A 24597-nucleotide genomic window follows, 5' to 3' on the forward strand; every position below is an offset into this window, starting at 1 on the left:
AAATGTATATGTATACATATCCATCCCCCCCCCCCCCGCCTGCAAACACATACATATTGTACAGAGAAAAAATGACTAGAAATAGACACCAAAAGGTTGATGGTTATAATAGGAAATTTTAACTTTCTTTTTTGGACCCTTCTCTGTTTCCCAGTGTTTTGATAACAAATTTATTTTGTTTTGAGAAAGCAAATTTCTTAAATTTTTATTAAAAATTATTAGCTTCCTTTCAATGAGAGAGTATTGTAAGATAAAACTCAGTTCTTCTGTGCAGTAAATCAATATGAAGTGTCTGCGTATTCTTTTTTTCTAAGACTGCATTTATTTGGTTATTTTTCACCAAATCTATGTTAAGGCATTTATTTTCATGAATTATAAAACAATCCTAAATCTATGAAAGAAGCAGAAGAAAAGTCACATGAGAGTTACTGTTGGTTTCCTTCCTAACTTTCAAAATTTGGTGTTCTTCAAATGATTGTGATTGTGCAATTAATGAGCTCTTGGTATACTATAAAAGGCTATCAAATGCTTTATGAGTTTAATTCTGTTCATTGAAGGACATTGACTGTATTTGTTATCTACAGCTGAGTAATTAATTACCCCAAAACTTATAAAACCAATGAACATTACTCGAAGTTTCTTTTTTTTTAAGAGAGAAGAGAGAGAGAGAATTTTTTTAATATTTATTTTTCAGTTTTCAGAGAACACAACATCTTTTATTTTATTTTATGTGGTGCTGAGGATTGAACCCAGCGCCCCGTGCATGCCAGGCGAGCGTGTTACCGCTTGAGCCACATCCCCAGCCCCTACTGGAAGTTTCTGTGGTCAGAAATCTGGGTATGGCTTCACCAAAATCCTTTGACTGAGATCAAGGTGTCATCTGGGGCTCTAGTCATTTCATTGTTCTGCAGGAGATCTGCTTCCCAACTCATTCACAGGATTGTTAGTAGGACTCACTTTCTTTCACACTGTAGGACAAAGGGCTTCAGTTCTTTGGCTGTTAGCTGGAGAACTTTCTCAGTGTCTTGCCCTAAGGGCTTCTCCATAAAGCACAAAATAAGACAACAGGCCTCAATCAGAGGATTAAGTGAGAGACCAGGAGAGGGTAAGCAAGGTGGAAGCCAGAGTTCTTTGGCTGTCTAGTCTTGGTGGTGACATCTGCTATGATATGATATAGATATCTCCCTAAAATTTATATGTTGGAATCTAATACCTAATATATTGAGAGATGAGGCCTTTTGGAAGTGATTAAGTCATGAGGGTTCCACCTTTGTGAATAGGATTAATGCCTTTAAGAAAGAAGTTGAAGGGTGCTTCCTTGATCCTTCTACCCTGAAGAAGTTGCCATCTTTGAAGCAGACAGCAAGCCTTCACCAAAGAGTTAAGTGCCTAAGTCTTAGAATCCCCAGTCTCCAGAACTGTAAGCAATATATTTCTGTTGTTTCAAAGTTACCCAGTCTGGGTTATTTTGTTACAGTAACCTGAATGGCTACCAGCCCAGGATCCCTGGGAATCATCATAGATAGCACTACCCACCATACTAGTCAAAGAATGGTTTTCCAGTGTTCTTATTTCAGAGCTGCAATGCAAAGTTTCTCTAGAGATCTATAGAAATATGTTAGAAATTTTTGTCAAGTAATGTCTCTGTATTTGAGGATGAATGTAGACTTTTATAAATCAGTGAAAGGAAATTCAGGCACACCTACAACTCAAACTTTTGAAAACCATGGCAGATAAAACTATATGGTACTTGCTGGTCTTAAAAGTAGCTTGCTGATCCAATTGCTAGTCCAATTCGTGTGCCACAAGTGAATGTATTATATTGTGACATGTATTGTGGAGTGAGGTGTGAAACTGTGCCCCAAGATTCCTGCAGATGGCAAACAGAGCATATCCTTACCTCTACTCTGCCAAAATTCAAGGATTGCAGTCACAGGGTGCTCTACTACCTAGCACCTCCTTCAGTAGGACACTTAGAGCACATCAACATGGTAAAAAATGTATGAGGAGGACATGACCTGCTATGGGAGTTTGTGCCCTGATCGACCAAGGTGCAGGAGAGGTGGGTTTGGGAAGGCTGGTCAGGGGCTTCGGACTGTTATAACTCCCAATACAGCCTTAGCCCTAAGTCTCCATTTTTCACATTTATTCAAACCTTCCATCTATTTTCAGCCAGCGTGTCCTTTAGAAACATCTAAGACAGGTACTGGTTAACCACAACCACAAATTAGGCATGATAGGAACATATTAACTTTATTTGCAATTTTTGGATTGAATTCAAAAGCCATCATATTATCACAAGAAATGTCAACACTATGTTTGTCAATAAAGGAAGAGCCGTTCGTCTTTCAATATGTGTTCAATGGCAGTGAATTTTTGAATTGTTATTTTCACTTCTTCTACCACCCACATATGAACATCAATAAGGACTATGAAGAATTTGAGAAACGTCACTGAAGAACATTGATAAGAATTACATGTAGTCATTTCAAGCACAAATAACAACATAAAATAAGTCATGTTAAGGAAGCAAGCTGAATTTTATCATTAAAATTTCAAAATATTTTACTTGAAAAATTCCAGACAAATTTGATATCCAATATCTCCCCTTATGCTTTGTATTGAACTTATTCATCATATAATTATAATGTAAATAAAGTTTAGTAGATGTTTTATCAAGCCCCACATAGAGGCCCCCAAATTTTCTCCAATTTATCCTAATTTCACTATGAACCATGACCTAATAAAAAGTCTAGCAAGCTTTGGTTTACAACAAATTGTCAGACCCTTGATTATCTGTTGTTTCTCAGCTTAATACTTCATTTTTAATAATCTGCTTTGTACTGCTGAGGGATAGAATTCCGCAAGTTATACTTCTCAGACTTCTTGCCAGGGGTTTCCCATCAATATCTCCCAATTACAGGCATTGGGAAAGATCAGAAGGTGGGAGGGAGGGAGAAACTTTCTACTTCTAAATTCAACCCCAGCTGATGCTGCAGTACAGGAAGCATTGTAGCTGCAGACTATAGCAGCTAGGAGCAGCAAAATCAATTTTCTGATGACAGCCTGAGCCACGGAGGGTCAATTTTGACAATTCCAGTACTTGAAGCAGCGGCACCCATAGCTTCCCAGTACCAGGAACAGGTTCATGGGTGCCAGCCTAGAAGCAAGCATCAGAGCTTTCAGATCTCTTCTTCCTTTTGCCACTTTAGTCCTTCCAACACCATTGTAAACAATTCCCTGTGTTAAATCCCTCGTGTTGGAAGTACCTACAAAGATTTCTCTTTTCCTGACTATATCTGGAATAGTATATTGGCTTCTATGTGAGGGGGAATTACTTTACTATTCTCAAAGTCCCTGTATTCCTTAGGAAAGGAGGTGTGTAGGTTAGGACTCAGGCAGTTGAGGTCCATGTGTGTATGTGTGAAGAAGTGTCACTTTCAGATTATCCTCTTTTTTTCCAATAAGAAGTTCAATAAAACATGGAGAGAGAGCCCTGAGTATGGGCACTGGATGAAGAAAAAAAAAAAAAACCAATGAAAGAAAATAGCTTACAGATCAACCACTGACAAGTCTTGATTGACTAAAAGAGGACTCTCCTTCAAAATTTACCTTGGTGTCAGGAAAAAAAAAATTCTTTGTTGCTGATTTCTCTTAGATGCAATCTTGCCAATTAGTTACAATCTATACTTTTTTTGGTATTTTCTTCCTTGGTATTATTAAGAGTTTTTCATCCCGTTAGAGAATTCACATATCTAATTGGCACTTTTAGTAATTTATCACAGACATTTAACCTAAATTACAAATGTCACATCCCAAGAACTAGAGAAGAGCCTATGTCTTGATGTGTCTCTTCTCTTGGCTCACCGGCTATTGAATAATGAGGTTCTTCAATCTGTATTTGATTTAAGATCAACAGAATAAAAACATCTTAAAATATACATTACATGTCTACTGTGGAGAGACATAAAAATAGCTTCTTTTCAGAATTTCTGTATTAACTGATGAGTTGCATTCCAAGATTTCTGTAGCATTTTTTAAAATGTTGACTACTGGATAAAATGCCATGTGACCATATTTCACATTTAAATTCTTCAAATGGTTGTAGAAAAGGCAAATAAAATTGTATTAATCACCTGTATAACTTGATTTACATTTGCTTATGTGCACCCAAGCTTCACTGGGCAAAACCACCACCGCCAGCAGCTTCACATTGCACCCTCATGGACTACATCTGCTTCATAATTCACTACAGGGGCTGTCAGATAGTAGGAAGGGTTTTTCTCCACTTCTCAGCTTCTCCTACCTTTGAGCCATGTGAAAATGGGGCAGGTATAAAGCAAAGATTTCTGCCTAGAGGCACCAGGTGTACACAGAATATGCCAGCACCACTATGGAAAAAAAAGTAATTGTATATCCTTTCTGTCCCATTTATTTTGACCTTAATTGAAATGAAATTTGCCCCAGAAAAAGGTTCATTTTGTTTTAAACCCACGTTGTCCATTTCTAGTGGTGGGCTGGTGGCTGGGTTTGGAATATTATACTCAGAGACAGAATGAACTGTGGTTGTCTTTCCTTGTGTACGTGTGCATGTGTGTGTGCCTCTGTGTCTGTGAGAGGGTGGTGTGTGGAACAGTAACTAATGATGCTTAGCTTGCATTTTGTGGTTATTGTGGAATCTGTTTTCAATGACTTCTGGCATAGTGGTTTCCAGTAATACTCATTTGATAAACTGTGTTGCAGAAATAGAAAGAAAGCCCATTTATAAACACAAAAGTTTCATTTGATGTTAATCTTAATGTAATTACATTAAAGTTATGTGGGGAAATGTTCCAGAACACTAGCCCAAAGATTTTCTTATACAACAGAAGTTTCCTTTCTGGGCTCTCTTTCCTCAATAATTTAAGTCAAAGATCTTATTAAATGCAAAGTTGGGTAAATGTTCTTTTGCAACATGTTTTCTTTCTGAGCCTCACTTTGGTCATATTCTCAAGTGTAAGGTTAGTGCTAATTTGCATGTGATCATATTTCCCAAAACTTTCCTATAGTTATTTTTGTACCACTCTCTTTTACGTATTTCTTGTCCTTTTGTTTTTCTGCTAGGTTTGCTCAAGTCTGTTGTTAAAACAGAAGTGAGGTGACACCTTCATATTTTTTAAGGTCATTGCCACTTGAAGTTCTATATTATGAATCTGAATCTGTCATCACCAAGAAAGAAGTATTTGGCCACAATTTACTTTCAGCCTAGTCCAGATTTTGAAAAGTCCTCCTAATCATGGGGCATATCAGAAGATATGATTTAAACACAACAGTCTGATGGCAACAAACACAACAACAAAGTCCTCAGAGACTGCCTGGATATCATGCCTTCTTTAACAAATTAAGACTCATATTCCTTTTGGGCAACTTCTGGCTATAGAGGTGCAGTTAAACCACAAGAAACTTGCTTTGTTTACGAAATCCATTTTTTTCCTTTGAGAAGATGATTTTATTTTTGCACTGGGGCCAAAAAGAAGTTAATATTTCCTAGCTTTTCTCAGAGTGTCACTGAGAAAAGTTGTTTTTTTTTTTGTTTCTTTTTTTATTCAAGACAGGAAGTTCATAAAGGAGGAAACTGAACACACAGAGTTCTGCGAGTGGGAAGAAAGGGTCTCCAGGAAGGGATCACTCACCTCATTGAAAGAATTCACTGGGATATGGGATGAAACTGTTAGAACTTTCTACATGTATTTTTTTTTATCTCACCTTTGAAAAATTACTATTTATCTGTGTGCTCTACATATTCATAAAATATTACTTTAAACATTTCCCCAAATAAGCAGATGCAGGTTCAGTTTTTCTTAGGGAATCAGGACCCAGGACATTTGGAGATCCTTGGTTCAGAATGCTCAATTTACAAATTATGGATGATGGTTCTCTATCCCATAGGAAAAAAAAGTTTTGCCAAGAATTCCCTCTGGCTCTTCTTTAAGCCAAGTCTATTGATCTAGCTGAAAGAAGAAAGGAGAGGGAGACTGGATATCATTTTCAGAGACATTCATCAAAAGGGAATAGGAAAAAGGAATCTATTTTTACCATAGAAGAAGAGAGAATAAAATTTTAATTCTACCATGAGGAGGCAGACTGGGAAGGTTTTATGGAAGAAGCTGCTCAAAAGACTGTTGGCATTGAAAACAGTGATAAGTCCTGACACAAGATGAGCAAGGGACCTTTTGAAAAGGAAGAAGTAGCATAAATAAAGAGAAAAAGGAGGCAAAAACCACAGGGTTCTTTGGTGAGCAGTATAAGGTTTCATATGGCCTCAAGGCACAGTACAGTGGGTGGAAAGGAGGGTGACCAGCATGGCTATGACTAGTTCACAGAAACCTTGACTGCCTTATTAAGGAGTTTAACACTATTCTGACATCAGTGAAAAAAAAATCTGAAGTTGTTTTGGTTTTAAAGCTAGAAACTCACTTTTTCCAAAGTTTACATTAGGAAGATTCACTTGGCAACACTGTGTGCCAGTGGGACTCGGAAGAGAACAAGTAAGGAACTGATGCAATTGTCCAGATGGAAATTATGATGATGGCAGTGACAGTGGTGAGAAGGCAGGGGTCACATTCTGAAGATGTTATAAGGATAGATTTGGAAGGACTTGGTCAATTGAACTGACTTTGATTCTAAGATTCTAAGATTGGGGGACTGGACTGGAAGAATGTCAATATTAATTGTAATTGAGCTGGAAGGAAGATTGGGTCTAGGAGAAGAGGTCAGGAGGGGGTACTAGGCCAAGTTTTCTGAGATGATAGCATATTGCATGCAGGAAGTTCATTGAGAAATTTGGTGATTTGCTGGTAGGACTCAGCACTCACCATATAGTTGTATTCATAGCTATGATTTATTATAGCAAAAGGGTATCAAGAAATGTTACCAAAGGGAAAAGATACATAGGATGAAGTCCTGAGGAAATCAGTTACAAGCTTCCAAGAGTCTTCTTCCAGTGGAGTCACACAGGACATGTGTGGCAATACATAGTAAATGCCATCTATAAGGGAAGCTCATTAGAGACTCAATGTCCAGGGTTTTTAGTGGGGGTTGGTCATGTAGGCATCCTTGGCCTAGCATGTACCAAAATTCCAGACTCCCAGAAGAAAAGTGGCTGTTCATTAGGAACCACATTGTTTTTATAGTTTTGTCACAGTGAGCTGCCCTTATCAGTCTGGGGATGGTACAAACCCTGCTGAAATCTCAATTCTGGGCACCAGCCAAGGGTCAAACTTGTAATCAAATGTTTTAGAGGACAGTAGTCTCAGGCTGCTGTGCTAAGTCTTAGCATGGCATGCTCCTAGGAATAACACTTATGTGGAATCCAGGGAAACAAGACTGGGCAGAGGAAAAATGGTTCAACTGAACCATGGAGCAGATGCTTCAACGACCTCAGGCACTCCCACAGAGACTCTGGATCTGGATGATTCCTCAAAGATGTCTTAAGTTGAGACCAGGGTGTCAGGCTTCCTACCTTTACATTGACCAGGCATTAACAGCTCCCTCAAGCTAAGGGAAGCAACTTCTGAAACAATTCCTGGAGAAAACAGAAGAAATTGAGCAACCGTCCAGAAAGCTGGGTCAATGAGTGCTTCATTTCTGTGGTCAGTATATTCCAGCATCCATCACAGAGGGGATGATGAATTGAGTATTGTTGGTTGTATAAATAGCACCATTCCTTCTTTGCTAATGGGATCCAACCCCTTTGAATATGTTGGAATTCTAATAGAAGAAATTTGAGTTCTACAGGCAATAAGGATACATAGGGTTCAGGGGTGTATAAGGTACAGACACCCCTGAACCCTATGACATAAGAGTATATAGGACATAGGATTATATAAGGTATATTAGGACATAAGGCTTTATAGGACCGAATATTTGGTGTCTTGGAGCCCACACAATAACCCTGCTTTTTTTCCAGAGACTATATGAAGATGAACATATGCCTAAATCCTATTATAAATCCTCCCAGCCACTTAGAGGAATTCTGAGTTAGAATGTTTTGCCCATCACAAGGGGTTCTGCTTCACTGCCATCCCTTCATTTAAATGACAAAGTGCTCAGTTTCCAAGTATAATATTTACAATGTCATTAAGACATCATTTTTTTTCATATTTTTTAAAATATGAGGTCCTCTGATCTCATGCAAACTCCTGAATAAATGTTATCATTCTTATAATTAAGGAAACTGAGGCTTTGAGATTGCGGGCTCAAAGAACCCAGAGTCCTGCTGTCACTAGGCGGTTGATGCTGGGCCAAGATCTGATGAATCTGATCCTTGACCTTCTTTCCATGGCCCCACACACATCCCTTCTGCATCAGCATCAAATTGCTATCCTAGAAGGTAGAACCAGGACCCTGGGTGTGCTTCAGGGAATCTAAAAAATATTTTTTTAAATTAAAAGAATCCAAACTTTTTAAGTTTCTACCTTGCTTTATTTGGGGCCTGGCTGCCACAATTGCAAGCAATGAGACACTAACAGACATACATTTAATAAACAAGGAGATTGAGGAGGTCTGTAATTTCTGCTTTGGGAATTCAAATATTCTGCTGTATGAGAGAGATTCTGTTGATTTTGGAAATACCGTGAATCATTTCCTGAAAGAGCAAATAATAGAGACTTTTTATTCCACGTTCCAAGAAGTGTTGTCTAAGGGAACAAGGCCTTTGGGAATATCAGGACATGCACAGAGCTTTTGGTTTGCCCTGGTTGGCACCAGACCTTCCCCTTAAATTCCAGACAACTAGGAACTTGGAAAGCCCCCATGTCCTTTCAGGCATTGACTTCCTACTAAGTGGCCAAATTAATAGAGAAGGTTCATTTCTTTTTGTTCATTATAGGAGGTCAGATTGGTCAGGAGTGCATCACCATGGCACTCAGAGGGGCCTATCAAAGCCTGGAGACACAATTTTCAAAACATTAGTAAGGGTCTTTGATAAGGGAATTTCCACTGAAGTCAGCACTTCTGTTGTCACTCCCAGCACGTACCCTATAAGAAACCCAGAAGTGCAAGATTCGTGTTTGCATCCTTGAGGTTTAGGTATAGTAGATGCTTGTCAGCAGCAGCAGTCAGAAAGCAGTCAGCATTTCCATTCTGAACTTCTCATGTTGCCCTCTTGGTCTTTGAGGCCTTTTTAATTTAACCAGAAAAATTCACCACAAGCTGAAACTTGAGGCAATTAAAAAAAAAAAAGACTGGGAACATTTTCCTCAAATGACAGAGTTGAGATCAATTGACCTTTCCAGCAAGTGGGAGGGAAGGAACGTGGCTGTGAGACATAAAACATAATAAAGAACTCCATCTCTAGGACTGAAATTGGGTTGGGAGTATACCTCTCAGTACTGTCTTTTTGAATTTCAACCAAAGACACAAAAATTATGGGGATTTTCAAGAGCCCAGAATGATCATTTTCCCAGAGGTTATGGAGCTGCATAGAAGCAGATAGCAATTGAAAAAGACCAACCCCAATTTAGTTGTCAAAGACAATCTCCAATTTCTGACACATTGCCTTTGCTAGTGATAAAAATTAATCTTTTCAGCTCAACTCAAATGATCTATCTGTATCTCTATGCTATCTTCTTACTGGGGAAAAACAAAGGCCAAGATATAACAATTATATTTGGCAATAATCCTTTTTAAACAAAAGTTTAAAAGTTCATGGGGCAAGAAGTCATAACTTCAGAATGGCAGTTGTTCAAGGTAAATGCATACCAAAGTGTTCCAGAGTTCTCTGTTTAACACGACCATGCTCAGAGGTGCCTTTTCATACTGATGATTGTCAACATGCCTCACATAAAGAGATGCATGGGACTGATGGAAGCTTCTCAAGGTTTTTACAAACACCTGAGATACCTCTGGTGACTGAAAAGCCTTTTGAAGTCTTCTAACTAAGCTGTTTACCTGTACCCTTAGAGTTAGGTGAACCATTTGTTTCTTACAGTAATACGTATCTGAGCTTCATCAGTTGCCTGCAGACCAATGAACTGGTCCTATATGCTTTCATTGCACCAGGTTGTGGGATGTTAGAGTCAAAAACAAACACTGTCCATACATCACAAACCCCAAATGTTTATTTGGTGCTATTACAAAAATCACAGGTTTTGATCGTAGCACCCTGGCAGTGCATTTGCAAAAAGCTGAGTAAAACAGCAACTTTTAATGAGACAGCCAACTTCTGTGTGCTACAGCACTTAACCAACCCATTCATTTCGGGAAAAGTCAAGTAATTAATAGAACTGTAGATTCTCAGAGTTATAAGAAGTCTACTTAGCCTCAAAATGTTGGAGCGTTCTTCTAATGCCGATGACCCTCAGCCCTGTTTCTTTCGGTCAAGACTCCCACCCAGGCGTGAATCTTATCATCTGGAAGTGCTCCACTTCAGAAACCTTAGAATACAAGCTATGCTCTCAGAAAACAATCTCCAAACATTTCTGCCACACCCACAGCTGCTTTTTTACCACCTGGCTCTTGGCCTTTTGATGTCTGCAGTCACTAGCATTGCCCATCTTGCCCCTGGTCCTCCATGCCAACAGGTTCAGGGTCTCCCTAACCTCCTGTTGTCTCCAAAGCTATGTGGTATCCTGACTGGGGGACTTGGCCCATGCTGGCATTCAACTACTCAGTGAATGTTTACTGAGCTATCTCATTAAGTATCACCGCTGGCCCTCTTGTCTGCAATGTCAGCACTGGTCACTCACCCCCAGAGCACTCCCTCCTTCTTTAACTCCTTTCCATCATATATAACTCAGCCTTAGAGGCACACCCTATAGCGCCTTCCCGGACCACTCCCTCCATTCCATTCTTCCCCTCCCATGACACTAATTCATGTGCCTCTGCAACAGTTCATGCACACCTGCATCGATGAGTCATCATCTGTAATTGTGTCATTGCTGCCCTGCTAGACTAGCATGCTCTAGGGCACAAATGCACTTTAACTTACAATGTGGTTTTCCCAGTATAGTTATAATAAATTGAAAATATTCTAAGTCAAAAATACATTTAGAACACCTAACCTACTGAACATCATAGCTTAGCCTAGCCTACCTTAAACATGCTCAGAACAGTGAACATTAGTCTACAATTGGGCAAAATCAACTAACAAAGCCACTTTTATACTGGTGTTGAATGTCTCATGTAATTTACCGAATACTGTAGCGAAAGTGAAAACCAGATTGGGGTATGTTTACTCACATTAACAAATACATCATTAAACATCATCGTGAAGGTGGAAAAACTCAGAAGGCCAACATTTATAAGTCAGGGAGGTCTGCACTCACCTTTGGAGTCCCTACTATGTGTTAGTGATAAATTCCTAGGCAACTTACTTCAGTTGGCAAGCCTCAAATCCTTCATCTATAACACCAGATTTTTAATAGGGTTTGTCTGAGCACTTATTAGCAGAATGCTTGACATACAATAAGTACAAAATAAATACATGTTAAATAAAAAGAAAATATTTATACTTTAAACGCTTGTAGTGACAAAGAGCTTGTTCCATTGTTGAATAACTAATTATAGTGTCACTAAAATGATAATGGCTTGACTCATACTAGTTTTATCGGCATAATTTGGCAGCCCTCAATCCCCCACTCCCAGCGCCTTCTGCTATGCGTAGGAATCTTGAACTCTCCCAGGGAACCCTGTCATGTGCATTCAAGAACCTGTCCCTCACGTACGCATACTTCTATAATCAGCTGTTGTGAGATGTCACGCCTGGCCAGGCTGTTCCCCGTTGCTGTCCTCAGCTGCCGCCCTCTGCTGCGTTACTTTGCTCTCAGAGTGGTTGTGGACCTTTTCTCTTAATTTCCTCCAGGACATCAGAAGCCAATGTATTTGAGACATTGATCAAATCACAATAAAAGTCAGGGACAATGACCTGAAAACAGAACACAAAATCAGTCAGTGCTGATGCTAGGCCCTGCCCCCACCAGGAGTAAGCACTCCAGGGCCCCAGAGTTTCTTCTCTTCCTGGGAGAGCTAGGCAGACTAGCTCTGGGTCCCAGAGTTCTGATTTCCTGTCCCACAAATGACCTCTCCTGAGGACAGCTGGCAGGGAGCAGTTCAGTCCCTTCAGGGGAAACCCCACCCGCATAATCACACAGTGATTCATCACCAGTGCATTTCCCCAAAGAGGTATCATTCAGACCCGCCTGTTGCCACTTTGTTGCTAATGAAAATAGTGGCTACCACATCTGGTTTATTGAACAATCCTAGCTCATAAGATTTTCTTTTTCTACTGCCTCTTGCCTTCGCCTCTGCCATGCTCACAATCTCTCTATTGTGTCTCCTAACAAAAACTCTGGTACAGCCACTTTAAGGTTCCAGTCACTTCCAGGGATAACAAGCACAATCCAGTTTAGTTCACTTTAAAACTTTAATTTTGGTCCTATTCAATGACATTTCCTCTCCCCTGGCCCCAGAGCACAGTGGTGTATATGCCCTCCTGGAGCCTCCTCTTCTGTCACTTGCATTTCTCCTCTCTGTGAGGAGACTGGGAAGAAGGACAGGGAGAAAGACAATTGTTTCTTACCTGTCCCTGGTTTGAGGTCTCTCTGGCCAGTGCTGGTTGGCCGTTGGTGCCTTCTCTGTGGCAGACATCCAAATACTCGCTTCCTCATTGGTGCTTATGTGAATTTTCCAGAAACCCCATAGGGAACCTCCCACTTCACAATCTCCACCATCTGCTCCCAGCCTTGGTGATTCATTCTCTGTGTTTTGTTACCAGGGTCCACTTTCTTGGCAGTCAGTTCTCTTGGGTGAGATACTGACGAGCCAGGCTCAAGCCTGGCTGCCTTCCATTGCGCCTCTTTGATCCATGGTAAAATCACATTCCCATCACTGACTGTTAAATGTTAGGCATGGAAACTGTGGTACCTTACCCTTTCTCTCTGCCTTTCCTTTCCATTTCCGTACTTGTCAGATTGGACAGAGGTAGACCAGGCCATCTGTGGTATAAGCCCACAGCCAATTGGTAAGTGATGAGGGAGCAGAAAAGTATCTCCTCACTGCACAGCACCCCAAGAATGAAGAGGACTTTTCCGAATTTTCCCAGCCCCTATCTGCGTATATGGACAGAAAGCAGGTGGTAATAATGAAAGCTGGAGAAGCAGAACAAGTTCAGCCACTTCTTTATACATCCTCAAAGGGATATCTGGTTGCTGCTTGTTCATTATAGTTACACACCACCTAACAACTCTTTGTTCAATGCCAGGTCACTATGCAACAGTGCTCCCATAGTATTATAATGAAGTTGAAGATTCCTATCCCCCGGTGACATCAGAGCTGATGTAATATCACAGTGAAAACAAGCCTGCTGAGCTGCCAGGCATGTAAAAGTATAGCACATACAATTATATATGGTACATGATGCTTGATAATGATGATAAATGACCGCCACTGATTTATGCATTTACTATGCCACCCTCTTTTATCATTATTTACACTGTATTTCCACTTATTACAAAATGTCTCCTATAATACAGGATGCTGTGTTATGCCAGCGGGAACCTCACGTGTTTGTGTGCCACGGCTCATGACAGCATCGTTTTCTCTTGTGCTTGATTTAATCTCATGTTACTTTCACCATGACCTTACAAGCAATAGGCTATACCCCGTACACATCCACACATGCTGGATGCCCAGTAGGCTATATCTTTCAGGTGTGTGTAAGAACACTTGATGATGTTCACACAAGGACACAACTGCCTAATAATGTATTTCCCAGAAAGTATCGATGTTGCTAAGCAGTGCACCACTGTACTTACCCTTTGGTCCTTGATGCTTCTTTGCCTTCAGCTTTGGGTTCCATTGTCAATTACAGAGCAACAGGAAAATGCCCATGAGCATTGTGCTTTAATTACCAACAAAAGACATGGTACTAGAGCCTTTATATATGATATAATCTTGTAAGTCTCAAAATCTTATGTTATTACCTTTATTTTATTGGTAAGAAAATGGTATTTCAGAGAGTTTAATATATTTCTCAAGATCACACAGTTAATAATAAAAGCCCAGGACTTTTGACTAAGACTCTAAAGCCCTTCTGTCCTTGTAAACTCTCTCATAGAAAGAACTTAGAACTTTAAATCTGGAAGTCCTGATTCTACCTTTGCAGCTAAAGTACAGAAGTCTAATTTCTTTTTCATGCCAAAGCTGTAGATACTGTTTGGTCTAAAATTTGGCATGTGTTGGGCTTTATTAGGAGACTGGGTATTGTGGCTTTCCATTCAAATATTTGAAGACAGTTATTCTAGTCCTTATGGTTTCTATTCTCCAATTTAAGCATCTCCATCGCTTTCACCTGATTCTCTCATTCATGCAGAGCCTAAGCAGTGTATTATAAACATATTTAAAGAACAGGAGAACTCTTGCTTTCCCACAGTGCTTACTATTTCCCCATGTTTTGTTTCCCTTCTTCCTCTCCTGCTTCCAGCTTCTGCTTTCTTCCCATCTTCTCCATTCACTTTCACACTTGGTAGAAAAGGCATTAAATAGTCTTCCCTTTAGGCCTCAAAATCTTTTGGATTTATTCCAAGATGGTGGTCAATGGACTACTAGCTGAAGGTGAAAGTAGAGAGCTGCTCAGATTCTTTTGCCACCATCCAGTTTGTATCCTTCTCTTCCAGAATGGGCTTGATGACTGGGAATACCACCTTACTGGTGCTTCTTTTAGGCAAGTGCCCCACAATCTGCTGAGGAGTTTTTAAATTAAAATGCCTAGACTTACCCTAAAAGGCATGATTGAATTTGTATGGTTGGTACGCAAGGAGGGTAGGGTTTTAAAACAATTCAAGAGAATCTCAGGAGCAGCAGGCGTTGCATTGAGGGGACTCCAGTTTCTAAGTTTCCTTCCATCAGGGCTGTGAGGTACAACCATGGGGTCTGTTCTGCAAGCCTTTCTGTTCGTATCAATTACTAGTTGACTTCAAGCATCTCCTGCCTTGTCCCTCTTCAAATGCCCATAAATTCAAATTAGAAAAAGATCTTAGTTCTCCATTAATATTTATGCATAAGGAAAACTATTCATGTGGAGAAATGTAAAAATCACACCAGCATGGAAGTAGTTGCTTTTTAGGCTGGTGAGATCATAGCTCATTTCTTTCTTCTCTAGTTTTAACATTTTAAAAAACATAATGTGGCTACATTGTTTTATAATGAAAAAATTGATGATTCATATTCTGAAATGTCAAAATGATTAAATTAATAAATTTAGCATTATCCTTTAAATGAAGAAAGATTAAATTATTTTTTGTAGATGTTCTATCTTTGCAGGGTTTTATATAAAATAGTCTCTGGATAATATTAAGACAATAGGAATATTGAATTTCAATTTATAAGGAATGATTAGATTAACTTCCCCAGGTTTCATTTTAAGGATCCTGAGGGATCTATTGAAGAACTTTAAAAATAAGTAAATAAAAAGATTTTATCTTAGGATGAATATAAAAGTTGAAAGAACAACCATTTCTTCCATAATTCTTCTCTTGACTTTGCTTAGCCAGTGTCTGGCTGCTTCCCCACAGGAAGACCACTTACCCAGATGAACTCCCATGGCTTCATTTCTAAGATAATCTCTACCTTATATGCCTGTTATACTTGTTGGTAAGAAATACATAAAAAGACATACTGTCTTGTATAAAAATATGCCTGAATATATAGTTTATTGCAGTTTTGATTCTGAGATCAAAATTCAGCGTTCTTCAAATTTTCAAGCATAGTTTACCATCTTGAAGCTCTTTGAGCATGTACCATGCATAGTCAAATGCTGTACTTCATCAAAAATTTAAACCCTCAAAGACACATAAAAAGATTACATGTAAAAAGATTTTTTTAAAAACAGATTATCTACCTGACAAGGTAGGTCACAGAAATACATCACAGAAAGTGATGGGATTTACACATGAAGTTGGTAAAAGCATCTCTCCTGAAAATCCGGGACTTCCACACATAAACTCCTGGAGGAATAAAGATTGGTTTCTTTATAGCATCATTGGAACAACCAAGAGGCTCACCCCATTCTGCCCTCACCTTTGAAATGCCCTGGAGAATGTCTTTCACCAAATCTTGTCCAACGTTGGCAATTCCTTCTTGAGCTTTCTGTAGTCCCAGCATTTCCTTTACTCGTGGTTTCTCATATTTCATGCATTGATTCCTCTCTGGTTGTAAGTCTAATTCTAAAGGCACATTAGAGAATACTTGGAGCCAGATGAATTCTGAGTGTGTTTCATCTCTAAGACTTGATAGTTCTAAAACATGGTTTTTAAAACATCAGCTTCTTGAGAAACATATGGTTGATTAAATGGCTAGAGAAATGAGCAGGTCTCATCTTTACTGGACTATCAATTTCTTGAGGATGTGTCTTTCCAGATTCACTTTTTATTATTTTTCAGATTTTTGAAATGATTAGTATTAAATTTCAAGCAAAGAAATAAAAATGTCTATTCTGCCATAGTGTGTTAGTTGTACTCTGTGGAGTACTTTATTCTAAACGTAATTGCCTCCATGGATGATGGAGATAGAATCTGCAGCCTCTTAAATTCTTATCACCTTCATTGTTATTACAAACAAAACATAAAATTGACATGGGATAAACAAAAGAAAGCAGAATTAAATGAACAGGCAGCTGTGTGAGCTCTAGCTTTTTCATTTTTATTATTTTGGTGATCCTTCTTGATTATAATTGTTATAATCAAAAGAAATCTGTCATGCAAAACACATTGCCTAATTAGCCAGTTGTCTTTCAAGAAGTTTATGTTAAAAAAATTATTCTGAGGAAGAAGTGTCTGAACTTAATATCCATGAATGGAAGTATCGTTCTTGTGACTCCAAATCTGTTAAAAGGACTCTACCACCCTCCCAAGTCCTTCAGAACATCTGATTTGATTGTTTGTCAATCATACTTTGGCCCTCAGTCTGCCCTCAAACCCCCAAATGGGCATCCTGATTTTGGATTTAGTATCTCAGAAGCATTTTGAGGATAACGTTCTCAGGCCTTTACCTGACCTCAAGCATCTCAACCAGAGATAAGAAGAGATGCTCAGTCCCTGAGCACCCACTACAGCATGTCAGCTTTATCCCATTCTCACTTCCCTGGGAAGGGACACTGTGTAGGTATGAGCTATAAGAAACACCCACAGGTATTCTCTCTCTTTTTTTTTTCCAGCCTAATCTGTGGATATTCACTGATATGGATGATCCGAGTAGAGCAAGACAGATTCTTGTCTTCTGGGAGGTTTGAGCCAATCTAGTTTGGAAGAAAAGATTTGCACTAGACTAAGATTTCTTCCCATCTGGTGATTCCATAACCTATTCTTATCAGCGCTTGCAACTACAGAACAAAGTTATTTTGGGCAAGGATTTGTAGTGTACAGCTCAATTCCTTCAGTGTGAACAAGCAGAGCTATTTTTAGCCACCTCTTTTTATTGCTTTAATTTATGTATCTGAAAGAATCTGCTCTAATTGTGGGCGATTATAAGGAGGAAAATGTGCTCTCGTGCACCTCAGGGGATTTGTTTGTGGGCCTATTGTTTTAAATAGCCCATTTATTCCCCAATGGATAGAAAATCAATTTTATGGATCTTCAAACATACATAATAACCATCATGAATAATAAAGTTAAATACTAAAGTAGTATCAGCACATTATACATTTGCTTTATTGGGTTTTCCTTTTGTCCTATACTTATTTATTTTATATGATGTACTTTTTAGGTTATTTGTAGTGTAATAAAATAGAAGGAGGAACTTTGATCCTCTCTATGGATTACTAAGAATAGTTGAGACTGGGTAGTGGCATTGGTATGGGAGACAAAAGGATTTAGGCAATAAAGAAGACCCTTTGAGGCATCTTCCTGTCGAGGCTGAAATCCTACTAGCTGTACTACTAGCCTTGTGGAAGCACAATGTGTCCAAGCAAAGCTCACCAGCTCTGCAAAGAAGCATTTGATAAACAGGTCTTTCCAATCCAGCCTTATCACTAACACTAGAGTTGTTTTTCTCCACCAAAATATAGGTGAAGAGCCAGAGGTAGTACATGCCTGTAATCCCAGTGACTCGAGAACCTGAGGCAGGTGGATCTCAAGTTCAAACACAGCCTCAGTAACTTAGTGAGGCTTTAAGCAACTCAGCAAGACTCTGTTGCTAATAAAATATATATTTTTAAAAAGGGCTGGGGATGTGACTTCGTGGTTAAGCGCCCCTTAGGTCAATTGCTGGTACAAAAAAAAAAATTAAGTGAACACATTTTTTTCTCAAAAATGAGATGTATTTTTGTTGCTTTTAGCACAAAGTTAGAAATCCCTAACCTTATTGTTTATCCATTTTTGAACCCCCAAGAATGCCATTGGCAATCTAGCAATCTAGGCCTTTCTTACATAATTTAATTTGATCATAAAGTTATTGTCCCTCTATGAAACCCCTACTTACATTGAATGATGCTGCTTCTGAGTAACTACTTCTGATCAAAATCAACCTCTGTAACAAGAATCTACATCCTGCCATCATTTGCACCCTGTTAATGTAGTCATTTCAGGAAACAACTGTAACAACAAACACCCCACATACTTTCATTGAGGCCCTGTTTGGTTAAGTGGAGACTGACAGGATAATGGGTCAGGTAGAGACAGAGGTGAAGGGGACTTTGACTCCGACTGGATCACTAGGAGTGGTCATTCCTGATATGTTCCTGGTGATGAGGTGAAACACAGTCTACAGAAGCAGAGAACATGATGAGGGATAGAGAGGTCACACTGGATTCCCTGATTGTATCCATATGTTAGAAGAAAACAGCCTTAGAAATCTAACAGGAGTGACCTTTCCATTCTTTTGTGATGACTAATAGGACTTCTAATAAGAGAATGAATTAGGATGGGTTTGTAGAGATTCAGAGTACCATAGGTGGACTCTATGCTGAAATAAATCATTTGCACAAGGAGGGATGTTTTAGTCAACTTTTTTTTACTGCTGTGACTTAAAAACCCAACCAGCATGATTATAGAGGAAGAAAAGTTTGAGAGCTCACAGTTTTAGAGATCTTAGTCCATAGAAGGCCAGCTCCATTCTTTGGGCTTGAGGTGAGGCTGAACATCATGGCAGAGTATGTGGCAGAAGGAAGCATCTCACATCATGGTGATCAAGAAGCAGAGAAACTCCACTCTCCAGATACAAATATATACCCAAAGCCATGCCCCAGTTCCCACCTTCTCTAGCCACATCCTACCACTTCAGTTAATCCCGTCACGACCAACTCACTGATTAGGCTAAGACTAAAACACAATCATTAATCATTTCATTCATATATATATATATATATATATATATATATAGAGAGAGAGAGAGAGAGAGAGAGAGAGAGAGAGATGGGAGGTTTGGAGGAGAAATGATAATACACACACACACACACACACACGCTCTTTATTATTTATTTATTTATTTACTTACTTATTTGCTTATTTATTTGCTGTGCTGAGGACTGAACCCAGTGCCTCACACATGCTAGGCAAGCACTCTACCACTAAGCCACAACCTCAGCCCCTCTCCAAACCTTCTTGCATTGTCTTATGTGAGCTTTCAGGGTACACCTTACATCCAAACCATAACAAGGGATTTTTAGAACATCTGTGTAGAGGCCATATTGAAAAGACCACTAAAGGCTACCTTGCTCTTTCCCAGCTAGTAAGGGCCAGGGTGTTGCTCCTCAGCTGGGTCAAATTTGTCAGAAGACATATTTGGCCACACTGCATGAAGTGAAATTCCCAAAAGCACCTTTTTAGAAGCTTAATCCAAAGCCAGGCAGGTTCCAAGCAGGTGCCCGAATTCACGATCGATCTGAAGAAGGCAGACAATGAGGAATCTGGTGGCAAGGTATAGGAGAGAAGGTTTGAAGTACCAGGTAGGAAGGTCCTCTGAGCCAAAGTACATATACTTTATTTTTTCTAGTAAGATAGGGGCTCTAGTATCTGGATAGAGAAATTTCTTAATGGTACTGACTTGGCCTGAAAAAAAATACTGGCTTTGGGAATTTGGATTTCATTCTATTGGTAATAGCCATTGAAATCATTGATTGTGTTGTGTTTTGCTTTTCTTTAGCAGAGAAAAGTGGTGTGGAGGGGGAAATTCTGGGAAACAATATACAAAATGGATCAGAAAATTAAAAAAAAAAGATATTGAAATTGCATGAGATGAAAGGGACTGAAATGAAGGGTGACAGGGGAACTAGAAAGGAATGGATGTATGTGTATGAGTGAGAAAACAGAAATGAAGAGTCAGCAGGTCTTCTTGGTATCCGACTGAATATGAAAAGTAGAGAAAGATAAGCTTCAAAAATGACTCAGGCACAGCTTGGGTGCAGAGGCTGCTTGGTCTTGGGCCTGACAGGTTTTTCTTATCTCGTTTTGGGCCGGGGGACTCTATTGCAAACATGCTCCGCCAGATCATCGGTCAGGCCAACAGGCATCCAAGCTTGATTCCCCTCTTCATATTTATTGGAGCAGGAGGTACTGGAGCAGCACTGTATGTGATGCGTCTGGCATTGTTCAATCCAGATGTCAGTTGGGACAGGAAGAATAACCCAGAACCCTGGAACAAACTGGGTCCTAATGATCAATACAAGTTCTACTCAGTGAATGTCGATTACAGCAAACTGAAGAAAGAAGGCCCAGACTTCTAAATGAAACATTTCACTGTAAAGCTGCTTATGATAAAGGTCTTTGAGAAGCATCCACACAATTTTCCACTTAACCAGGAAATACTTCTCCTTTAAGTGCATGAAATCATGTTGATTTGTTGGAGTTTATTACACTGATTAATAAATCTCTGAAACTTGAAAAAAAATGACTCAGGCTTCAGGTCTAAGTGAAGAGAAATATTGAAGAGAAAATGTTGGCACCAGTTAGATGTAAGTCGGTGGTCTTTCTGTCATCTCCCCTTTCAAGATTTCCTTGAGCATATTTTGGTGGGAACAGCTGATTTTATGGACGCGGATAAGATAAAAATGTTTGAATCAGGTATTTTAAGCAGGGTAGACAAAGAATAAACTATTTTAGAATTTCTTCTAAATAGATAGGAAATATAGTATAAGTAGAGTCCAACCAAGATATATGATTTTTCAGATAAACATTCTTTTAAATGTTTTTGCTAGTGTATTATAGACATACATAATAGTGGGATTCATTAGGACATATTCATAGATGCATATAACATGATTTTCTCCATTTCAATACCCAGTACTTTTCTCCCTCCCCTCTTCCTTCCCTTTGCCCCCTTCCTCTACTTTCCTGGTATCCCTTCTACTTATTTTTTTAAATTGGTGCATTATAGTCATACATAAAAGAATTCATTGTGATATATTAATACATGTACACAGCATAATTTGGTCAGTTTTATTCTGCAGTTCCTCCCTTTTCCCAATCCTCCTGCCGCTTGGGTGCCCTTCCTCTACTTTTCTGTTCTCCCTTCTATGAGATCCCCCTTTTAAAAATTCTTTCCTTCTATCTTCTGCATCTGAGAGAGACTTTTCAACCCTTGACTTTCTGAGTCTGACTTATTTCACTCAGCATGATGCCTTCCAGTTTGATTCATTTACCAGCAAATGACATAATTTCATTCTTCTTTATGGCTAAGTAAAACTCCATTGTTTATTTACACCCCATTTTCTTTATCAATTTGTCTGTTGAAAGGCACCTAGGTGGTTCCATAACTTGGCTATTGTGTTGATGTCAACATTGTTATGTATTTATAACTACAGCATGCTGATGTTCTTTTGGATAAATACCAAGACAGACAGCTGGTTCAAATGGTAACTCCATTCCTGGTCTTTTGAGGGCTCTCCATACTCCTTTCCAAAGTGGTTGTACAAATATATGGGTGTACCTTTGGCCCCACATCCTCATCAGCAATTATTATGATTTGTATTTGGATGGTTGCTCTTTTAACTGGAGTGAGATAAATCTAGATGTCATTTAGATTTACATTTCCTGATTGCTAAGGATGATGAACATTTTTTAATGTATTTGTTGGAAATTTGTATTTCTTCTCCTGAGAAATGTCTGTTTAGATAATTTGCTCACTTCTTGATTGGGTTATTTGGTTTGGTTTGGTTTTGCTTTTTGGTATTAAGTATTTTGAGTTCTTTGTGTATTCTGGATGTTAATCCCATTTTGGAAGAATTGTTGGCAAAGATTTTCTCCTATTCTGTAGGCTCCCTCTTCAGTCTCTTAATCATTTCTTTTGTTGTGCAAAAGGAACCAATTAATGTAAAGTCATCCCACTTTCTGCTTCTTTGTTTACTTCTTGAATTTCAGAGATTTGTTAAGGAAGATGGTGCCTGCGCCAATTAGATTGTTGACTCTATGTTAAATCAATATTCTTTAGATAATGTTCCATATGTGGTTAGTGGTAAGCTGATTTTTATTAACAAAAGTTGTATACTTCTTCACAAATTACATGACATATATAATATTATTTGTCAATTAAAAATTGTATACCTCTTTATGTTCAAAAGAATTGATTTATTACAGTATGGGCTGTTTGGTGTTTATACACAGTGAAGGCTTTTGTTTGTTTGTTTTGCAGTGCTGGGGATCAAAGCTCATGCATGATGGGCAGGCAGGTGCTCTACCACTGAACCACATCCCAGTCCTGTACTGGTTGTTTTAGAACAGAATTTAATTTTTTAATACAACTCTTTGAATGATCAACCTGTGTCTATTGTAGTGAAGCAAAACTTCCCCTTTAGAATTTCTTTACAGCTGGGCCTGAGAATTAAACTGACACATGACAGACTGATGGGAGAAAAGCATACACATTCATTTAATGCAAATTTTACACGGCATGGGTACCTTCATAAAGAAGTGAAGACCCAAAGAAGCAGTTACAGTTTCTTATAAATAGAATTGGACAAAGAACAGTACATTATGAGAACAACTAAATGATGTTGGGAGATTTAAAAGATTAATTATTTTGAACAAAATTCTCTCAGTTTCATTTCTCGTCTTTGATGATAAGAATGTCACTTTGGCTTTTAGTATAGGGAGAGTGTCTTTCACATGGAATTTCATCTGCATTTCAGAAACAGAAAATAGGTCAGAAGGAACTTCTTGCACCTGCTGTTTTTCATGTCCTTAATGCAAAGCAGTCAATATGCCAGAGTGATATATTTTAACTCCTTCACTATCAAAAGACATGGTGAAATAAAGCGAATCATAGATCTTAGTTTTAAGAAACCTTAGAATTACTTTTACCAGTATCTTTAAAGTTTAAATAAAAAACTACAAAACCAAAACAACAAAATGGAGCACAGAGACATTGTGTCCAACATTACATAATAATTCATAAAAGATTAAATTCTATAGGTCTGAAAGCTAAGACATGTAAATGATTCATTTCTGTGAATTAAAACTGTATAGAGTTCCATATGAACCCATTTTGGAGTCTCTGCACAATTTCAAGGATTCTCCCTAAATTTCCACCCCGCCCCCTCCAAAGCGGATTAATCTGCACTCATTGCCCACACACAGTTAGTTGGACTGGAGTGAACGCCTAATCAAGGCCAAGCCAATCAGAGTCCTCTCCCGTGGAATTTGGAATTGGACTTGGAGATTGTTGCAATCTATGTTGCGAGATCCTTCCACTTCCGCACTGTCCAGTACTATCCACAGAACAGTGGCATTTCTTCCTGAATACGGCTACCCACCCTCCCAGCCTTGTTTACAAAGGCCAGAGCAGGTGCAGATGCACAAATTCCCGAGTGTAGGACTCTCCTTTTGCTGAACAGGTCAAGGTAAAAAGCTGAGTGTTGTCAGTAGATGGGCTACACACAGCAAGGCAACAAACCCTAGTTATTGCAGCACAAAGGATCAGGGAAAAGTGTGGGCTTACTCCAACTGACTGGGTTGGGCTACCTTCCCTGGCCTCCATGGGGAGGGGTGCACGCGGGCTCTGTTGCCACCTCTTCCTCAGTCCCTGTAGGTGTTGGTTCTCTTGTCCCCAGCTCCACTTCCCAGTCTCCTCTAGCTGAGGAGGGGAAGTCACAGTCTGGGTGTTCTTCCCCTTCTCTTTTCAATGTGTTATTAGGACAAAAATTCTATGCCTGTTTCCTTCAAGGCCTTTCAGCCCTTGTGATCCTTTTCTTTTCTCCATAAAGTCTACATCATTTAAATCAAAAGTTTTGACTCTCAGAACTTTTTTTTCTGATTGGCTATTACAAAAGAGCCTGTTTTATAAATCCAAAAAATAAAAAGGAAAACGAAAAAGCATGGAATGTTTATCTTCTCTCACCAGCTAAAACCATCCATGTCTTCTTTAAGTCAATGTGGAAAGTTCTGGGTGAGCAGTAGGAAGTACAAAGCAGACACACACACACACACACACACACACACACACACGTGTTTCCAGAGACTTGCTATTGCTGGCAGCCATACCCTACCCTATGAATTAGGGGGCAGGCAGAAACCAGTATGCAGAGATAATAATGAAGAACGCTCACCGTGACATGCAGAGAAACTAGTGAGAAGAGGGATATCATGGTTCCTGATGCCTTTTAGGTTTTCTGTTTCAGTACAACTCAAGATG

General features: G+C 39.1%; 1 protein-coding gene across 1 annotated transcript; it reads left to right on the forward strand.

The window, feature by feature from the left end:
* Positions 1-20365: 20365 nt before the first annotated feature.
* LOC114083770 (cytochrome c oxidase subunit NDUFA4) lies at positions 20366-20859 on the forward strand. Its single transcript, XM_027925031.2, has one exon. It carries the CDS (start codon positions 20447-20449, stop codon positions 20693-20695), a length of 249 nt encoding a protein of 82 aa, XP_027780832.1. The 5' UTR covers positions 20366-20446; the 3' UTR covers positions 20696-20859.
* The last annotated feature ends 3738 nt before the right edge of the window (positions 20860-24597 follow it).

The sequence above is a fragment of the Marmota flaviventris genome, chromosome 11, assembly GCF_047511675.1.
Source record: "Marmota flaviventris isolate mMarFla1 chromosome 11, mMarFla1.hap1, whole genome shotgun sequence".
Lineage (NCBI taxonomy): Eukaryota > Metazoa > Chordata > Mammalia > Rodentia > Sciuridae > Marmota > Marmota flaviventris.